This window comes from Trachurus japonicus, chromosome 2 (genome assembly GCF_045865225.1).
Source record: "Trachurus japonicus isolate A0001 chromosome 2, Traja_1.0".
NCBI classification, from domain to species: Eukaryota; Metazoa; Chordata; class Actinopteri; order Carangiformes; family Carangidae; genus Trachurus; species Trachurus japonicus.
This window is the reverse complement of record NC_140908.1, coordinates 7,102,157-7,122,137: the sequence shown is the minus strand read 5'-3', so window position 1 is coordinate 7,122,137 and position 19,981 is coordinate 7,102,157. Positions and strand designations below refer to the sequence as shown.

At 41.9% G+C, this 19,981-nt stretch overlaps 2 protein-coding genes across 3 annotated transcripts in view; one reads left to right on the top strand and one right to left on the bottom strand.

Annotated features, from left to right (window-relative positions):
- Window positions 1-973: 973 nt before the first annotated feature.
- Window positions 974-10,239, bottom strand: LOC146990691 (MSL complex subunit 3-like). Its single transcript, XM_085797361.1, has 14 exons — window positions 9,983-10,239; window positions 8,648-8,730; window positions 8,390-8,485; window positions 8,014-8,108; window positions 7,832-7,929; window positions 7,410-7,538; window positions 7,061-7,218; window positions 6,711-6,869; window positions 6,359-6,594; window positions 6,160-6,249; window positions 5,700-5,809; window positions 5,245-5,344; window positions 5,046-5,130; window positions 974-2,274 (listed from the first exon to the last, which is right to left on the bottom strand). The coding sequence occupies exons 1-14, from the start codon at window positions 10,079-10,081 to the stop codon at window positions 2,175-2,177; spliced, it is 1,638 nt and encodes a 545-aa protein (XP_085653487.1). The 5' UTR covers window positions 10,082-10,239; the 3' UTR covers window positions 974-2,174.
- A 2,653-nt stretch (window positions 10,240-12,892) lies between these two features.
- The window catches only part of LOC146990690 (rho GTPase-activating protein 6-like), a 64,101-nt gene continuing 57,012 nt past the window's right edge, over window positions 12,893-19,981 (top strand). For both annotated transcript variants that reach the window (XM_085797280.1, XM_085797272.1), the window contains exon 1: window positions 12,893-14,061. In XM_085797280.1, coding sequence (XP_085653406.1) covers window positions 13,567-14,061 — 495 coding nt within the window. In that variant the 5' untranslated portion in view covers window positions 12,893-13,566. The remainder of the gene's footprint in view (window positions 14,062-19,981) is intronic.

Here is a 19,981-nt window from a genome sequence, read left to right as displayed (position 1 = left end):
AAAAAAGTCTCTAACTTTGTCTTTCACTTCCTCAGCACTGTGGTGTTCGTTCCAACAGTACCTAATTTGAAGTCTTATCTCAGCCAAAATCATCATTCTCTGCTTAGAACAAACAGTGGGAGACTCCCATCCATCTTCAGCAGACAAGGGTACATTGACTATATACAAATTTAAACCTGTCCACTAATGCTCACCAGGGCAACAGCAGCAGTATCTTAATACATCAGTGACAAATCTGTGCTGTCACTTTGGCTCTCATTCTGGCACTTTTTACCTTTGAGTGGTGTCGGACTAGTGTCCGGTTATCATATGAATGAGAACCACTAGATTCAATATAGATTGTTTTTAAGTGGTTGAAACACAAACAGAAGAGTCATGCTGCCAAGGACAGTAGATCAAAATTGTGACAAAAACATATCCATATCTTAAGAGTGCAAAGTAAAAAGCAATGGGAGGTGCAGGAATGGGCAAGTATTAAAGATTGTACAACATGTTTAAAAAACTGACACTTAAGACCAGTGCAGTACAGTGTATGTATACACCATTACTGAGTATTATGTTTGTAAAGAAGCTGACAAGTTTTAGAAAAAGTTTTTATTTTATTATCGTCTGAACACAATGAAGACGATAATGATAAAAGGAAACTGAGTTCACAGAAAACAGTTGTAATGGAAAAAAAAAATAGAAACGTCACTTTATTAAACCTGTGAATGTGTTACAATCAACTAATGTCTGTGACATTTTATCTACAAATATGTTTGTTAAAGAAACAGCTGACACAAGCTTCTTGTGGTTGTGTATTATTGGGTCTTGTCAAGTATTTTTACAAACAACAAATCAACAAAGTGAACCAGTGGTGTGTGAAAAAATAAATATACTGATCTAACATGTGTACTTTATTTACATTTACACACTGTCATAACAAGTGAGCAAAAATAATTAGAGGTGTTGCATTTACAAATATTTATAGCACTGCTTATGTCCTAAATGAGTTATGGTGTAAATCACATTAAAGTAACTTTTTCAGCCATTGTTACATGAGTAGACAATGAACTCCATTGGACCAACTGAGTCGGTCCAAAACGGTCAGCGCAAGATTGACCTTTATTAACACATGGTGTTGCATATTGGATGTTGCACACAGCACCGGTCTACACAACATTGTCTTTTTCACCTTTCACCACTGCAATTTAATACCCTTCCTGTTAGAAAGGGGGACAACAGTGGCAGACAGACAAAACAAAAGCAAATAAAAAGCTCAAACATTCATCAGACATGCATGGGACAACATCCAAAGCAAAACAAAGCAAGAAATTTGAAAATCTGTAATCATACAAAAAAAAATATTCCTAGAGAAGGGGAAACAATGCTCCCTTTGAAAGTCCACAAATTAGAGTTGCTCAACAAAAGCAGCAAAGCACGTCCACGACAGGAGCAGCACGTCCTTCTGTAGCTAGAGGAATCATTTCCAGAGGAGGCAGCACTGCATGGGAAGCACTACCAGAAAGCCCCAACATTAAGGCTTCCAAAAAAGCATACAATGTGCCAAGGAGCATCCAAATGAGTTTATTAGGCAGGCCGACACACCACAATATTCCAAAACTGTGGTGATTAAGAGTGGCAAAATGATAGCAGGAGGGAAAAAGGCTTTGCCAAATAGCTGGTTGTGTCTGCTTCCATATGTCAGTTCTGGCCAGTCAATAATATCTGACAAGCCAGAGAAATTGCCAGCTTTAGCCTGGTCCTAAAAGGTGTCGGCCACGTGACAGAAAAAGCAGACAGACAATGAGGAAGCCTTGGGAAAGGAGTTCATTAGTAGCTGCCTCCTAAGACTTCTAATATGAGGTAACACACAGCACTCAACATGCCTTAGAGCAGTACACTGAGGCAAAGCGTCATAGGGTGGGCTTCACATGCACTACAGTACCACAAACAGAGCACAGGCGAGGGTTAGTGGCATGGGAGAAGCTACTTGTTCCGCAAGGCAATAGGAGGAAAATTTATGTTAGGCCGGAGGAGAAGACAGGGACGTCCAGGAAAGCACAAGCAGCTAAACTCCAGAGAAAACTGTTATTATCCCTTTGTACATGAGCCCAGACAGGTCAGTCTTGCCAAGCTGGAGGGATAGGTCAGCGTAAAGGCAGCAAGGAAGGAAACAATGGCCAGTGTCTCCTTCAGTACACAGGCCTCGGTTGTTTCATGCTGTAGTGGGCCTCGGATGCTGACACATATGCAGACTCCGGAAAAAAATCCTCGTGGAACTCTGCCAGAAACCTGAGAGAGAGAGAGAGGGTGGGGGAAAGGAAGTACAAGAGAAGGAGAGTGAACAAGTGAGATGGTTTGATGCCAACGACGTTCAGCACCTCTTTGTTCGCATTAAACATTCAACATCAGCTGTTGCTCAGATGACAAACGCCGCAAACACGACGGGCTTACATGAAACAAAAAGCAATAAACAGGGAGGCAACAGAAAAGTCACATCCCAGTTCACTTCTGGTTTTCCTAGATATCCCTGGCTCGTTCCACGTAAATCCCAGACCCCTTGCCCTCTGCCTGTGGGTGTGCATGTCAGAGACAAAGCCCCCTCATCCATATACTACCACCAGAGAACCAATCACTATAGCAGAAAGACTGAGAACATGAGAATGACAGACCAAAAGTCAGAGAGGGAAAGAGTGAAAAATCACCCCCCTCCTCCCATCTAATCAGTAGCGGGGAAAACTAATCCGGAATCTTCTTAGTATCCGCTACTCGGCCAAATCCTCTAAATCTTGCCATCTCATCTTAGCTCCACCGGCCTTCCTAATCTCAATGCAAACAAATTATCCTCATCAGAGGAGAACTTAAGAACGCTTTAACAACGAATATCAAACAAGACAACCTGATGGGACAATAAAGGAAATATGGGAGTCCCTCAGAGTGAGTTCACTCATGATAAGCAAGAGATGCTGTAAGGAAATGAAGTTTACGTGAGCTAATTCTTCACTACAAACCAAAAGCTCATTCAAAGATATTCATTACAAGGCATTAATAGGTTTAAATACATATTTATTAATCTAGGAATTATTTTTTGGCTCCTTGGTGGCAGAAATTCAGGCTTGTGTTAATCTTTATTGCTGTTAGAACAGTAATAACACAAGGCAAGCCGCTTTAGGCATACACATTGTAAATCAGCATAACGTGTGCGTACACATTTGTACACACACACACCCACACTTAATCATAATCATTCTTGCAGAGAAAGAGAGAGTGAGAGATCAACTGTGGCCAAATCCCAGAATGCACTGCACTTCAGTCTCCGCCACATCAATCAGTTTTTGCCCGCTCTGCACAATCTGCCACAAGGCTGAATTCAGAGCAAAAGGCATCAAGGCTTTCCCAAAAGACACAGTCATTTTAGTTTGTGTCCAGTGTCCTGCAGAGTCTCCAACACGGTGAACATATTAATTAGTCACTGGGAGGAGGAAAAAAAGGGAGTGTTCCCTGTACTGAATACTATCAATCCTGTCTTAACGACTTATAGTTCATCACAGAGCTCCAGAGGAGATTGAAACTGCAAAAGTAATTTACTTTTAAGCACTTCACTCTTTGCATCCAATTCTGCAATTCTGCAGAATAACGCTCTATGGAAAGAGATACACCAGTGATTTGCAGTCCCGTGTCACTGAAGTGAATCAAAGGACTCGACTCATGTCCCCCTCACTACCGATGACATTGCATGAGACGCTGTGCCAAGATGAGGTTCAAATACATATTTATTAATGCTGGGGAATAAAGGGCGCTCTCTTTATTTTATTTTGCACAGGGTGTTAAGGTCACTTGTTGAAAACATCGTTGAAGAGCCCTTTTACCCTGCTGTGAGGAAAATCTGGATACGTTGATGCATCACATACTAAGTTGAATGCTGTAATCCTTTCATAGTGCACAGCACTCTCCTCCCACAAACCGATATGGATGCCAGCTCTAGCTATTTTCAGAAGATTTTTTGTGGCACCAAGTATGAAGCTCCACTTTATTTATTTATATACGTTTCTGGTCGAGTAGTGAACATGAGATAGTTATGGCTCTCAGACTCAGGTTTGTTCCTGTTCCCACTCCATGGTGCATTCAGGCATTGCTCCACAGCACTGCTTGGTGGCAGAGAGCAGCACTGCAAGTGTTTGATTAGAGAATGAGAGGACCTAAATCCCCCCAGGTTTGGGACCGGCTGAACTGAAGATCGCTAGGGAGGATTTAAAGATTAGACTCCCGTGCTTGTGTAACGCCCACTCATCTCCCTCCCTCTAACACATGCTCTTTCTCACTCCATCCCCTCCTCCCCTCCATTCCCATGTTCTCATTTACTCACTCTCCCTTGCCTTTTTTGTTTTTTCGTGTCGCTGGGTTATTTTTGTGTATCAATGATTTTCAGACAATCACTATTTTTGTCCTTTAAGGAATTAAACTGCTGCCCTCCATCTTTTAATCTGTCACCTTCACTCTGTTATAGTGAAGCAGACAAATACAGACATCAGTACATTAGGAGACAGTGCAGAAGGCATAAAATGTATTTGTCAAGGGTGTGCTGATAACTTCTGCCTCGCCCTCCATATGAAAGAGAACCCTGGCGGTTGCAATTGAGCTTTAATGCTTAGGCAGGTCAAACCTCGGTTAACGAACCGTGCTGGATATTAGCGAGCTGCATTTTAACTCAGAGTGCCTCACATTTAATGTCCCTTTAATACTTTGCGGCACTTTATCTTTTTAATGATTTATCCTCTGAGGAAATTACAGTTGATGTCACAGAGCTTCTGTTCACCTGACTGCACAATCCATTTACTATGAATGGGGTGAGATTTCCATTTTTATACCTGAATGTTTTTGTGAAGAAACTTAATTTTTATGCCCTGAGTGAGTTCTACCACATCTCTACAGGGTGGGTAAACTTAACCTGTACATTGTTTGTTTTACTGATTTAACATTACACTGTTTCTGTCCCTCTCTGGGTTCGTATTGCATTTACCTCTGAGACTGGCCTCAAATGCAGAAAAGTACTCGTCACTTACCTTAGAAAGAGTTCCAGATGTTTGACCAGTGCTCGGAGATTCCTCTCAGGGATCTGCATCTTTCCCAGGATCTCGGGAAGCTTCACTATGAGAACAGACAGTGAGCAGAAGTGTGTAAGGAGGCTGCACATAGCTAAACCCCCCAATTAAATCATGTATAACAAGTGAACTAATGACAGTGACGTGATCAGACACCAACCAAAAAGCCGCAAGAGGTGCTGTGAGCCGTACAGATAGGAAGGTGGAGGGGGCTGGTCATTCAGAGGGTAGTTATCAGGAGTCAGCTTCCAGCTTAAGACCTGGTCAGCAGAGCAAAGAAGAAATATATGGTCAGGTTTCACTGAGCACTGGATATATTCCCTTTAACACTGGGAAATATAAACATCACAGAGTTCCTACAGGAGACATCAACTATTTCTAAATGCCATACACAGTTCTGACTTAACAACAGTGGATGGTTATGACTAATATTCCACTATGTGAACATGACATATGAAAATATGGTGGACAGAGTGTAAACCATTTCAATTCATACATGTGTAAATTCTCTCCCTGCAGTGATGCAGCCTACTTATATAACTGTCCTTGTGTCCTTGAGCAAGACATTGTTTCCCTTCCAGGTAATAGTACGCTCTTCACACACAGTTGCATCACCTCATTAAGCTCATTGTTTCTGCGGCTCTCCAGGCCATAGAACGGCCCGCTTCGCTCTTTGCTCGGCGTCAAGGGCAATGGGGAAGAGGAGCCGCTGTGCACTGGGGTTTCTGGGTAGAGGGGAAGACCAGATGACAAAAAAAAACATTTATGACAACTTTCTGGCGATGTAGCTCATTGCTGCAGGAGAATGATTAACAAGGTAAACAAATGACAGCAAAATTAACACAGGGAACAAAGAGTTTGAAGACTTCCAGTGTGCTTTTAGGGGAGTATACTTCTAAAGTACTCAAGGGAGGGAAAAAAGAAGTAGGGTGGCACCATCTACTGGGAAAAATTGGCTATTACACACAGGACAAGTCCATAGATGGGGTTGCTGTAATGTCACGTTATGACAGTTGTTTACTGTTTCTAAACAGACAAACTGCTGTGTCATGTTTTGAAGGGAGGGGCAGCTTACTTCTGTCGAGGTTTAGGAAGAACTTGGGCTGGGATGAAGTGTCGACCAAACGCCGTTTGAGCTGCGGGGACGCTGTAGCACTGCCTCCGCCTAGTTCATCACATACAGCTCACATGTAACCAGTGCAACAGTATATGCCCCTTAAAGATCATAATAAATCACACAACAAGAAATCAAGTTCCTTTACTTAGTGAGTTACCTCCACTGCTTCCCTCAGCCGGCTTGTCACCTCCAGATGTGTTCCTGGTGGAGCGTCGGAGAGACTGGGACTGGTATGAGATACAGTCCATGTCAGGGTGGCGCCGGCGCTTCGGGGTGGGGGCTGGTGCAGTGGGCGTGGTGGCAGAGATGTCGCTCAGTGCCGGCTGGCTGTCTGTGGACTGAGGGGTAGGGGGGTTGTGTCCCAACGGGCTGGGGCTGCGCTCTCGTTGGGCGCTTCAGAGACAAATAAAAACCGTTAGAGCTCAATGGAAGGGCACAGTGACCAAATGTGGTGCATCACAAGCTAACAGTGGCACCTGTTATCTGATTAATCATGACGGCACACTTACTTGCTGGAGCAGGGGGAGCTTTCATTCATGGCTAGAAAGAGCCTGGAAGAGCTGACCTTCTTGAACTGAGCTTGCTCACAGGGGTAGAGGAGGATCATGGGTAAGGTGAAGTCAAATGTGATCCTCAAGCCGTCAACCATCTCCTTACACAGCTCCTCACTTACAATGTTGGGAGAATTGAGCGTTATTAATAATAATATGCAACCATGCAACTCAATGATATAAATATAATAACCATCACAATACAAATATTGGGAGAGAGAAAAAAAAGATATTCCAATAATGCCTGAATCAATATGTATTTTATCTTTTATTGATAACCGATGTGTACATCTGTTTCTGTTTCTCACCTCTTCTCCGGCGGGATTGGCTGTGGGCTGCTGCTCTGTGTCGTACTCTGCTGCCGCCGGTACCTCTCATTAGCCATGAATGCTTTGTTGATGGCAAAGTGTTTGACGTAGGACTCCAGGATGTGCACCACATTCGTCTGACAGGGAACCATCACCAGCTAGAAGAAAAAAAAGGAAATGACAATGTCATAAAGTTTTGGTCTCAAGCTATTCAATTGTTTTCTTGAATTTATAGTTTAGTCTTGGGAACAGATCCAGATCAGAAGAATCCATATGAAATAAAAATAATCTGCGATACTATAGACAAATTTCAAATTGCTACATGATGCTTATTATCTGCAGCATGTACCTTTTTCCTCTTGTTGATGTAGAAACAGTCATCCTCCAGTTTCTTCTTCAGGACATCAGGGATGCTAATGTCAACATGGACGATCTTCTCCTCACATTCCCTCTTAACATTAACGTCTGGTTCAACCCTCTGAAACAACCACGACATAAAGCATCAGAAACATGGTCAGTACCAATTACAAGTACACAGTGTCTATGATCTATTTGTACAGAAGGTTTGACATGATGACGGTGCAGATCTGAGACATATTTAACCTTCAATACCACAGGTGTACAATGAGACAGTGGACATAATATGAAGGGGAGGGGGAAAAGGTTCTTTTGGACTGGACACACTCCCAGTTGATATTGATGATGGGATCAACTTAAGTGTCAGTTTTTGTGTGTTTTTTCAGAGATACAGACTGAATTGCTCCACCTCACCATTTTGTTGATATCCTCAGAGAATGTGCTGTCCCCGCTATTTGAAGATTCAGGGTCAGAATCGTCCACGTCACTGCTCTCTGAAGACGAAATCAAACCTACAGACAGACAATGCAGATGGATTAATTTGTTTACTGAGGGAGACTGGGAGCAAAAGACAGAGACAGAGCGTGATTTCTCACATGCGTCATCACTGTCGTCCTCCTTGGGGAGAGTCTTCAGAGAAGATTTAGTACCAGACTGACGGCGACGACGCTTCGCCCATCCCTTTCTCTTCCTAGCACAAAGGAGAAGAAACAAAACACAGACCATCTGTATCACACTTGTCTGTAGGTATGAAAAACAAGTAAAAAGGGAAAAATTCAGAACTTGTGGATACGAGCCAGAGACTAGCTTTCACTGCTCTGTCTGAAATCCCTAAAAACAAAGTTTTCTATAGTCTGTTTACCTTGTGGTGGAATCTAAGAACAGGTTCTGGCCTCAATTCGTAGGTGTGAGGTGGTTTCAATGTTGTGTATTTTTGATAATACACAAAATTTGGAAAATAAAATAACTTACATGCGACCTAGAGCTTTACGAGCCAGTTTACGCTGCAATTTTCGATTTTCCTCAGTGTCCCTCAGGACATGGTCTTCTGCAGCCCAACGATCCCAGCTACACAAACACAGACGTGAAAAAAACAGAAAGAAAAGACTACATGATTATAGACAATAGTAGCTTGAAGCTACATCATTACACAGGTCATTGAACATGGAAGTTTGCAAAGATAAACACTGTAATGAGTAGGACAAATTTAAATTTGCAATTCAATGTCACCTTCTGTTCCAACCGTTGAAGTGAATCAGGTACTTTGGGATTCGTCTTCCATGTTCATCTGTACCTATTAAGACATCAAGGACCTGGAGGGTAAAGACACAACAAGTATGATCTTACTTGAAGCTCCTGAGCTTTGAAGGACAGCTTGTGAGAACATTTAAATCAGCAGTGGTGAGATGTACAGTTATACATGCATTTCACTTGACCATAATTTGTTGAGGATGAGTATTTCCATTTTATGAATCTGAATACTTTCAGCTCCTTCATATTTCAAAAGGGCATCTTGTACATTGTGCCCCCATTTTTTTCCCCATGCTTTGGCAAGACAATATTTTATATTTAAGAATATATGTTAAGTGTAAACAAAAAAGACAATTTTAATATGATCTCAATATTATATTTAACATAAACTACATAATACTGCGTCATTTATTTACCATGAAAAAGAATAGCTACAAAAGCTAAAATGATGCTTTTACATGTTTACTAATAAGCTACAGTTGCAATTTAACGCAGGACTTACGAGAGGTATATTTGTATTTATCTATTTTTTATATTGTTTCCAAAATAAAACCCCGGGGCTTTTTAAAACAACGTAACACACAAACATAAGTTAGTGTCAAACTGCAGTAGTATGCTAGCCATGGTCAGCTAAAGCCAGGCTGTAACCTTTATTGCCCTGTGCTAGCATTAGCCAGTTGCTAACTAGCGGCTAATACACGTAAATATTACTCAAACTCGCCTGGAGCGTCGTCGTCTCCTTAAAACAAAGCAATATTTCCCTCTTTAACAGAATGTAGGAGTAATAACATAGCTAGGCGGCTTTATTTTTGGTGCATTACAATGGTGTGTGTATGTGGGCTGAGTTAGTTAGCGGTGCGTTTGTTTATCAAGTGTTGCCATTAAACTGCATCGGGTGATAACTCTCGGCTGTAACTTCACTGATAAAATATCACTAACATTTGCAAGAACATTAATGCATGCATTAACTTAGTTGCAGCATTAGCAGTAATGCGTAGCTCAATAACTTCCATTGAAGTGAACAAGAGCAGCTACCAAACATTACAGGAGTAACTTGTGTTTTTACTTATGCGTTTAAAAAGAAAAAAAGCAGACGTGCAATCAAACGCACCCGGAAAACAAGTTAGGAAACCGCAACCGTGTTAGCATCACATTCACAGCTCTTGTTTTCCTCCCGAGGCCTCGGTGGCCTTCACAGTCGACTTATTTATATCATCCTCACAGAAACAACCCCGTTTTTTCTTCTATGAATTGTTCCTTTAAGGCTTCTTCACGAACACCGAAAGGCTGCGTTAACTTGCATTAAAACGTTACCTTAGCGTCATACAACACTTTAGCCTTGGTGGGGTCGGGTTCAAAGCACAGGACTCTTTCTCCTTTGTGAAATTGATATTTAATTCCCCGCGAATTCATTTGTTCATGGCGACGTGTGGGAGAGGAGGCATCGATCTGGACCCTATAAACTCCTTAACCCTTTCCCTGCCAAACACTGTTTTTTTTTCCGTGAGGGTCTCCAACCAAATCCAGACCGAAGGAAGGATGGCGCTGTTGTGGGACGAGTGAAGCTGCCTTCACTGACTACTCGTAATTTCCAGTTCTACGGGCGCGTCGTTGTAACAGGGGTGTAGGCTACATGTTTTGTTTTGATGTTGTTTTTTACACAGACTGTAAAAGCATCACACAACCAAGCTTTAAACTGAGTATCACACACATGCAGGATTTAGTGAATTATCACAGTTTCAACATTTTGATTTTCAGATTGTAAAAGCATAATCAAAACTGTAGCCTATTTAAAGCGTGGGGAAGACAGTCGACGATGCTGCAGTTTAGTAGCAAGGATATGGGGATAGAGTCGAGTAGCCTACCTCTGAAGTAGGTGTTGTTTTGCTAAAGAAATGCATCACATCACACCAATTCCCCACAATTGCCGCATCGGTGAAGGCAACACAAAAATGCGATTTATTAGGTTCACATGATCTCTCATGGACACCGTACTAGTAGTGCAGTTTTAAGCTCTGGCCAGTAGATGTCAGTATGTGAGCAGAAAAGGTCGACATCAGACTCACTCGTCCAACTAAACATCTGTGTAATCAGAACCGAACTGTTCCTGATCCATGTGTTTAATTAGCTTCAATTGATATGTGCAGGCTACACATAAGCATGTAGGCTAATACTACTTAGTAACGTGCACTGACAATAATGTATGTATGCATGGAGCATGTGCATCATATCAGTAACATTAAAGTTAGGTATTAGGTTCTCAAACTGATGTGAAAGGCCCCCCATCTCTTTACATGGCTTCATGTGTTACCCATTTGTCATGTGACATAGTTTTTAATGTACTTCATCTGTATTCACCCCAAATTTACCCAAATAAAACATGCAATGCAAAGGTCCATGATATAAGATCTAAACATGAAAACCATCTGTGTCTGTTTTGGGATCCATGACATGAAAATGATTAAGATCTGGGCAATATATTGCTCCACTGTGAATAGTACCAACTACAACCATGCAGATCATATTCTGAAATTAAGTCTGCGTATAAATTTAGCAACCTGCTGGGTATCGTACATCTCATACCTTGCAGGAGCAAAACATGTTGTTTTGGTATTCACAGTTTTGAGTAAGAGCTTTTACCTTGAGGCAAATTGCAGAATAAGAAAATTCACCATGTCTGAATAATCTAATCTTTCTCTACTGGAACAATATGGCATCTCTTAAAATATACTACAGTATGGGGATGTTTACATGAGCAGCCGGGAACACGTGAAATCTTTGGTCAGATAGATACGTAGCTCCAGGGTACGAAGAGTGTGTGTGTAGCATATTCAATTATTTCTCCAATCTCAGACTTTAATCACGTAAAAAAAAAAGAAAAATCAGATTAATCATTTGTAGGCGTATAAATCAGGACTAATTTGGCGCTTTCCTCTTTCTATAAATAATGTTAAATGTTTAGGTAAAAATAGACCCTGTATCACTGGCTCATTGTTTCACATTTCATACCAGTAATTTGAGTCTTTTTGTTTCTGACCTTGTAACCTTTTTATTCCCATCTATGTGAAACAGCCTTGGACAATGAAATGTAGGCTACACTGATCCCCAGCACAGGAAACCATGTCTCTGCAGCTGTGGCTGAATCTAGACTCATTTTGCTTAAAATGGTTTCAGGCCATGCTATTGTATACCAAATATGGACAGTGTGTATATAATACTGAACATGACTGACTGAAGTGTAGCCCTGTTGATTTACTCTCCTTCTCTTCAACCCTGACCGTGTCCAATGTATTTTGACAGTCACGTCAAATGATCACTGTTTCTTGTTAAATGTATTCCATGGTTGCACATCAGTAACAGGAGAACTTGATTGTCTTCAACATTTGATGAAGAACTTGAGGACAGCAGAGTGAAAAAGTCATGGATGCTGCAGGGGTCTATACTTTCTATTCCCATGAGATACGGGAATGCATCTGTTTAATATCCTTTTAAATAATGCACTCTTTCCCCATATTACTGTTGTTTTTGGCTTTTCACCCAAGTAGGAGTAGTGGGCAATAACGCCTCAAGTGTTGGCCTCTCTCCATAAACCTTTTTACAATCTAATGCAAAACACCATGTTTTCATCTATAATTCCTGCTTCTGTGTTTTCACTCAGTCAGTGTCTCATTCGTTTCCCCCTGCAGACTGTTTTTAGAAGTGTCAAATCTATCTCAGCTGTTATCAGTGTCATGTCATGCTGTGTTGTGTGTATGTGTGTGAGTGTGTCATGCGGTGCAGCTTCATAAGCTCCTTTATCAGCCGGCCGGCACCCTCCTCTCCAGACTCCTGCTGTCTCCTCTCATTTTTCCCATACTTTCACACACTAGGCCACACATACACACCCTCTCTCTCTCTTCCTCTATGTCTTTCTCACACACTTTAAACAAATGCACACACTCACACAGCACACAGCTCTATTAACACACTGAAATTACTGAGCTATTCTACAAGCATCTGTGTCAACAAATGTCTGGCACTATGTCGGCCTCTTACACAGGTGTATGAAGTGAGGCCCTGGCCATTAATCCTAGGCTCACTTATTGTTTAGCTAATAATAGCACACAGTAGGGTTCACTGATAGGCCTATTATTCCCAGACAGCGAGGTGGATTAATGGGAGACAAGGATTAATATGCCTATTTTCATCCCAGGCTAAATCATGTCTGTATAAGAATGACCTTCTGCCCGTCTAATTATTGTGACAGGCTACTTGTCTAATTACCCCCATGAGCATGAGCTGCTTCATTACAAAAACTCATCTTACTCCACATCGTCAACTGTTGAGGCAGCGGGAAACAAAGTTAGTGGTCAAAGTGTAAGATGCAAAATGAAATGATGTTTTTCTAAATTGAATTTGGTGGATGAGACAATTGTTTAACTCACATATCATTCGGAAGTAAGTTACATTTTAATTATAAAGAAAATGAAGCACAATGGAGGCCTAAAGTTGACTTTTTATGCAAAGAGTTGGAAAACAAAACAAAAAAGTTCTTAACAATTCATTACTTTTACTCTGAAGTTGGTTGTTCAGTAAAATTACAATATGCAAGTCTTCATCTCAAGCGCTCTGAACGACCTCCCACACTCATGCACGTACACTTTCACACTGCTCTCCCTGCACTCCAGTTTGTCAATGACCAACGTGCAGAAGATCACAGCAGAGGAAAAGAAGATTTGACTCGCTCCCCTCTCCACAGTGCGCAGCGTCTGCAGCCAAATGCAGCACATTCCAGCTCTTTACCAGCTTGTACGCGGATCTTCCTTTTGATGGAGCAACAACAAATTCCTGTATTGTAGTTGGAGAGTTTTAGAGAGAGGCACCGGGCAGCGCTGATGTGAGACCCAAAACCAGGAGACATGTCTGCCTCTCAAGGACTTCTCAACAGCGTCTTCTCCTGCTCCTCTCCTGCCTCCAAAGCCATAATCAAACGGAGGCTACGCCAGACCCGCAGCCTGGACCCCGCTATCATAAGACACTGTAGCACCGGCACCGAGGGAGCATGTAGGGCTCTGGCTTCTGGAGCGGCTGGCGCGGACGCAGGTGCGTCTCCGGAGCGCGTTGCTGCCAAACCGGCTTTACGCACCAAGATCCCGACGCTGAAGGAGCCCATAACCCCGTCCCTCTCTTCTCCTTCCATACCACTGGATGTTTCTCCATCCTCCAACTTCCACTTTGACTATGACACAGTGAAGTGTGCCAAAAGGAATACCGCCGGGGATTTACCGTTTCTGGTGAGGGGACCCGGCACTGCGCCGACCGGGAGCACCGGTACGCTGTTCTCCCCGCGGAGGTGGCTACAGAGGAAGGTGCAGCCGTCCAGCTCTCACGCCTACGTTGTGTGGAAATCAGAGGTAAACCTATTTTTTCCCCTCTGGCCCAGCTTGTGTTGAGTGAAATGATACATTTGACAAACAAGCATCGATAAACCCACGTGTTTTCCTCTGTTTCTTCGTGCACATTGCTCACTATGCAAACACACAGCACCGAACGGCTGGAAAAGTTGATTCACAGCATTTAGGTCTCCAAATCTGCCAGCCTCTTAAGTGTAGGCCTATATGTAGCAGTTCTTGGGATGATGAGAAGAAGCAATCAACAGCCTTCACACATTGTTTATTTTTGCTACTAGAAGTCAAAGCCGCTGTCTGCCAGGAGACACATCTGCTGAACATCTCTGTCAGAACCACCAGACTCTACAAACTACACTTTGATTCTTGGGCTCTGAAACTTGTCTGTGCAGCTTAAAAGCCAGTCAGGCAGCATGACTTGAGCTGTTGGTGTCCGACTGGAAGATTTATGGGTATTGAAGAGGGGAGTGTTGACCTGACTCTGACATCTGCACCTGGAAGCTGTCCAGTATTAAACCAATGCACAGCAGCCTACAACTAGAGCAGTTGTGTTGCCCAGGGGCATGTGGGGAATTGACTCGGGGAAGGGGTTGTGGGCAGCACGGCTACTGTACCACCTCTCCCACCTGGATTATTTTGTGGCTGGCAGTTGCTGTGTTCCCAGCCCTTGTGAGAGTCACACCTTACACAGAGGGGCTTGTGGGAAGGAAGGCTAAAGCAGCTCTTATGGAGCTTCTGAGGATTAAACCTTTCCAACAAAAGGTGCAATGAAGTGCACAGATAGTTTTTCCCTCTCAATCCCTTTCTTCCCCTCCTACTGTTGGGGTCATGAGGCTGGTTGGGCTTTTGTCTTCATACAGAATTCAAATTGAGTGTGAATAAGGGGAAGGTAGCGTATGAAATCCTTACCAAAACATACTTGGGCAACTTATTTTTAGCAGGAGGGGGGGGGCTTTATAGGCTGCATAGTTGGCACAAGTCCACATGCAGTGGTGGAAAGGTATGATAATTTTCCAGCTTGTTTTCTGGACCCACTCTCTCTTTCTCCGCCTTGGATGACATGTGTTTTGCTTGTCTTGTTTCACAACTGTATCTGTGTCCATGTGCAAGAGCGTGCATGTGTGTGTGTGTGTGCTGATGTGAAGGTCTTATGGACACATGGGTTCTCACGGTCACAGGGTCAAACCCAGCAGCCCTCAAACAGCTCTCCCATCATTTCCTATCACAAAGAACAGCTCCAGCTTGACTCTCTCTGCTGCTCTGCGCCTCTGTACTTCTTTCTCACACACACACACACACACACACACACACACACACACATCAACACATTTCCTTCTTCTCTTGAACTCAGAGTTGTTGAGAAGCTCTCGTTCTGCAGAGTTTCCCATCACTGTGGCTCTATTTTCCATGCCGCTCGCTCCCTCCCCTCCTCTCCTGCCACGGCCCACTGAGGATAACATGAGGCCATCAGTTTGGAGTCATTAGTACAATGTGGAGCACTGACTTATTACACCTCAGGGTGTTTGTAAAAATACCGAGCCAAGATGTGTTGCTCGTCCTCTGGGATGTTTCACACACTTTAGGGTGTGAAGTAAAACCCTGAAATGGAGTGTAAACTTTACATTAGTTATGCACTCAACGTGGCAGACTGATTTAGCTGCAATGTAACTTTTCTTTGCAAATGCAAATTGAACATGCATGTTCAGTTATGAACAGGAGCCAGTCAGGAGCACACTCTGTCTGTCAGATGTGATGAGGGAAAGAAAAGAAGTGTCTGACAGCAAAGCAACAAGTGTTCACTCATGTCCAGTTTACATTTGTCAACACAGGGAATGTGTGTTTTCCATTTCTGAAAATATGATTGACACCTGATACTGACATTTTGATACTTTCCAGTGCCTTGTGCACATGCCTTGTTTCCACTCCGGGCTACTTCTTTTAAAATTGTTCAGTTTACAGTACATAATCTTTTTGCTATTTTTTATTGCAAGAAAAATTGTCCCAGTCTCCAGCTACATTACCATCTAATGATGATTTCACTCTGACTAAAAGATGGGGTTGAAATGATTTAGTATTCAGGTTTTTTTGTATGTCTTGTGTGTGAGTGTGTGTGTGTAAAAATGATGTTGAGCCCCTTCAAAGATACATTTCTGTCACCCTTTAGTGTCAGACAAATACAGTTTCTATTCTATTCTATACTATTTTCTAAAAAGAGAGTGAGAGTGAGAGAGGCTGATCAAAGCAGCAGAGGTCGCGGTATCCTGACTTTTAGTTCTCCGTATGGGTCAAACCACAAAAACATTAGTTGCTACATTTCCCACAATGCAATAGTGTCTCTTTAAATGAATGATAATTCATATCATGGAGAAGCATGTGATGCAATTTAGATATAGTTTCCAACTCATTTAAGAATACATTTTGCTCCCAGGTTCATTATTGTAAGTAAAGAAATTATTGTCAAAACACAGATTTGAAATATGGGTGCAAGTCCAGACTCCTGTTCACTTTTAAGTTGTGAAGTGAGTTCTGCAGAGGGTGTGTGTAGAGCAACCTGTGCGGAGATGTCTCGTGCTATGCCTTTTTAAGGAGGGAGAAGTGCAGCAGAGAGAGACAGAGTGGAGATGTAATGGTTTACACAAAAAGCAACACATGACAGTTTTATTGGCCGTGATTGCTTAATAGCTTTTTTTTTTGTCTTTCCGTGGCCAGGTTGTTGATGTTGAAAGAACCATGACGCAGAAAAATCATCAGAAATGGAGCTGTGTGTTATTACAGTAGGAGGGCTGAGTGACTGGAAGCCGCTCCTCTTGTGAAGTGATTGATCCTAAAGTTAGACGTCTTATCAACATTCTAGTCTTGCAAAACAGCAGCGTAGGTTTTTACTGGAAAGCTGTATGCTTAAATCTTAATCTGCCCTCACTATACACACTGTTTCTGTCTTTCACACATCACTCAAGCATATACACACATACACAGACGCACATGCACAAAGACTCGTGGAGGAAACAATGGCCGTCTAATTTAAAGCTGGTTGTTTATGGGGCGCCAGAATGTTGACATAGAATCGTCTATTTTTAGATCCACTTACCCCTAATACTTTACAAAGTAGACTTGACAAAAAAAATCTTGTTTCCACTACTGCAAAATAAGAACTAAATGATCTATTCCAGATGATTTCAAGTGATTTTGCAGTGGTTCTTTCAGGTCAGAGTCTTGTCTTCTGATAGTGTATCTTAGAGGGGATAGCTGGAGAAACTAAAATTACAGCACATAGGTTTTTCCTCAGCCTCATAAATAATCCAATCTAGTAAAGTCAATAAAAAAACCGATGCTATTTAAAGGTTACTGAGATGCTTTTAGTGTCTGTTTTGGATGTTTTAGTGATACCTATGATAGAAATCCATGTTTTCTGTTCATTATATAACTGAACCATGTTTTTCACATCTGGGAACTTGAAAGATTGTGATTTTGTACTATTGTGCTCTTCTGAGAATTGTTGCATGGATTCTAAAGCAGCTAGAAATACAAACATCGGCTTGTTTGTGATTTTTAGAGACATAAAAACTTCATTTTGAATCAACATCTCTCTGGAAAAAGGATGCAGCGTGAAGGAAAAACACAGAACTTCACTGTTTAGTGAAACGTCATTACTTGATGTGTGTCTTCATTTAAAACACTAACATTTAGAATTACACTCCCTTGCATGCATTTGTTACCACTCTCTAAATGCCCCCTTGTTGATTTATCTTGAATGTATCATCAGTCAACCACATTGGAGTACTCAGAAGAACTGAGAGAAGAACTAGAGAAACCCACTTTGAGAAACAGTCAACTGTTTGCTTTCTTAGGATCATGCAGTACGTGTTTTTTTAGTCTTACTAGCACCATGCCTCTGTAGAGCAATCAGTTGGTCCACCACTTTGGGTCAGACTAAAATATCTAAACAACTCTTTCATATTTTGCTAAGACATTCTAGAGCCCAGAGAATGAATCCCCATAGGTCACAATTTTGACTTGAGCCTAAAAATACCTTGACACTATGGATGGACTGCCACAAAGAAGTTTTGCACATTCATGGTTTCTAGAGGATGTATCCTGATGACTTTGTGAGCCTCTAACTGGGACTGTCAATAGCTGCTTGAATCCCTTTCAGACAGTTTGTTGGCTACTGGGTAGATTTTTCTGTGTAACATTACTGTGATAATTTCAGTAGAATCCCCCTGCATGGTTTGTGAAATATCCATTTGAAAAAAAAAACTATTTGTGTTGCAAGTTTACTGCTGTTGTTAAAAAACGCTTTTTTCAAGCAGCTGGTGTTTAATTTACCCGGAATCAGGCAACCTTGGTCAGCCTCCATGCTTTCTGCAGCAGTTCAAGTGCTACACATGTTTGCCATTGTTTATGCTGTGAACCATACAAGTTGCGCTTTTTTCCCTTTTATCCAGAGTGGTTCACATTGAAATGTTTATAATAATAATAACAAATACCTTTAGTTGAGCACTGGGATGAAATTGAGCCTCTAATCAAAGCAGGAGAACAGATTTAGCATCTTTTCGTTTTTGTTAACAGTTTGGAAGGATTTGGGGGGTGTTTGGATTGTACCGTGCACAACCCCTCTGGTATTCCAGACTCACGGCTAAAAGCAATCATGCATTTGCTGTCAGCACTCTGAGCCTGCCCATGGTCATCAAGCTATGCAGATTTAGCCTAAAACCAAGGCAACAGTCACTGGCACAAAACAAGCTGCAGATATGCTATAAACACTTGTACTTACTGGTGTTGCACTTCAAGAAAACATGATCTCTCTCAGGTTTTCACAATCACAGCCTCCCAGCAATGAGGCAAATCCAACCATACGTTGATCAGCTCCAGAAAATCAAACCTAACACAAAACATAAAAACATACACAAATCACTTTATCAGCAGCTGACAGTGTATGTGTAAAATGCAGTTATGCAAGAAGCCTGTTTCTCTATATTTTCTTTTGGACATGTTTTAGGAAACAGAGAAGTGTGAACTTGTGAACTGAGCTGTGATCCATTCTGCCTTTCCTCCCTGATTTCCTCCCTACGTTCTCTCAGAGTGAGGAGACGGTGTTGGAGGACACAGACTGTGATGGTTCGACATCTGTGGAATGCTCACACCAAAATGCACACTGAAAGTAAATACAATACAGTTCAGCCAAGATTCACAGTTTTTTTTTTTTTTCACAGTATCACTGTAGAAAGAGCACAGAGCAAGTGGACCATGATGTAGATCAAGGAGTTGAATATAGGATGTCATCACGCTGTTGCAAGAGCCTCTGTCAAAACACTGAAACTGTGATGGAACACAGGTGAATGTTCCTGGCGTTCAGCAGTAGTTACTGATTTGAACCTGTTCATGGTTGTCACTTGTCTGGCTTTGTCCAGTTGAAGGGCTGCAGTCAGTGTTTATTATTTGGAGGTGGGTTTTCTTTTTCTTTCTTTCTTTTACTTCTGCATGACTGATTCAACTTTCAAGCCATTTCCTGCTAAATCAACAGTTTTAATAGAGCGTGCTAAGATGTCCTTCAGAAACATTGAACCTGTCGTTTCTTGCTGCGGAACACTGCTGCTCATGGCCACATGTTCTTGTTCAGTTCCTCCTCCTGGGAGCAGCTCTGGATTTGTGTACATGGGTCTGTAAGGGGTTTGTAGTTTGATTATGGTCCTTATTAAGTTTAATGGGCCTGGTTATTTTCATGTGGCAAACAACCCACTCACAGACCAGCTATGCTGACCATGCTATTGTCTGCTTTCAATGGGAGTGACCTATATACCCTCAATAGAAACATTTTATATATATACTATATATATAGAGAGAGGCATTTTACCAACATGCCATTGCTTAACTTTATTATAATGTTGGTCCAAATTTTTTTGTAAAGCTATTCAAGACCATTATC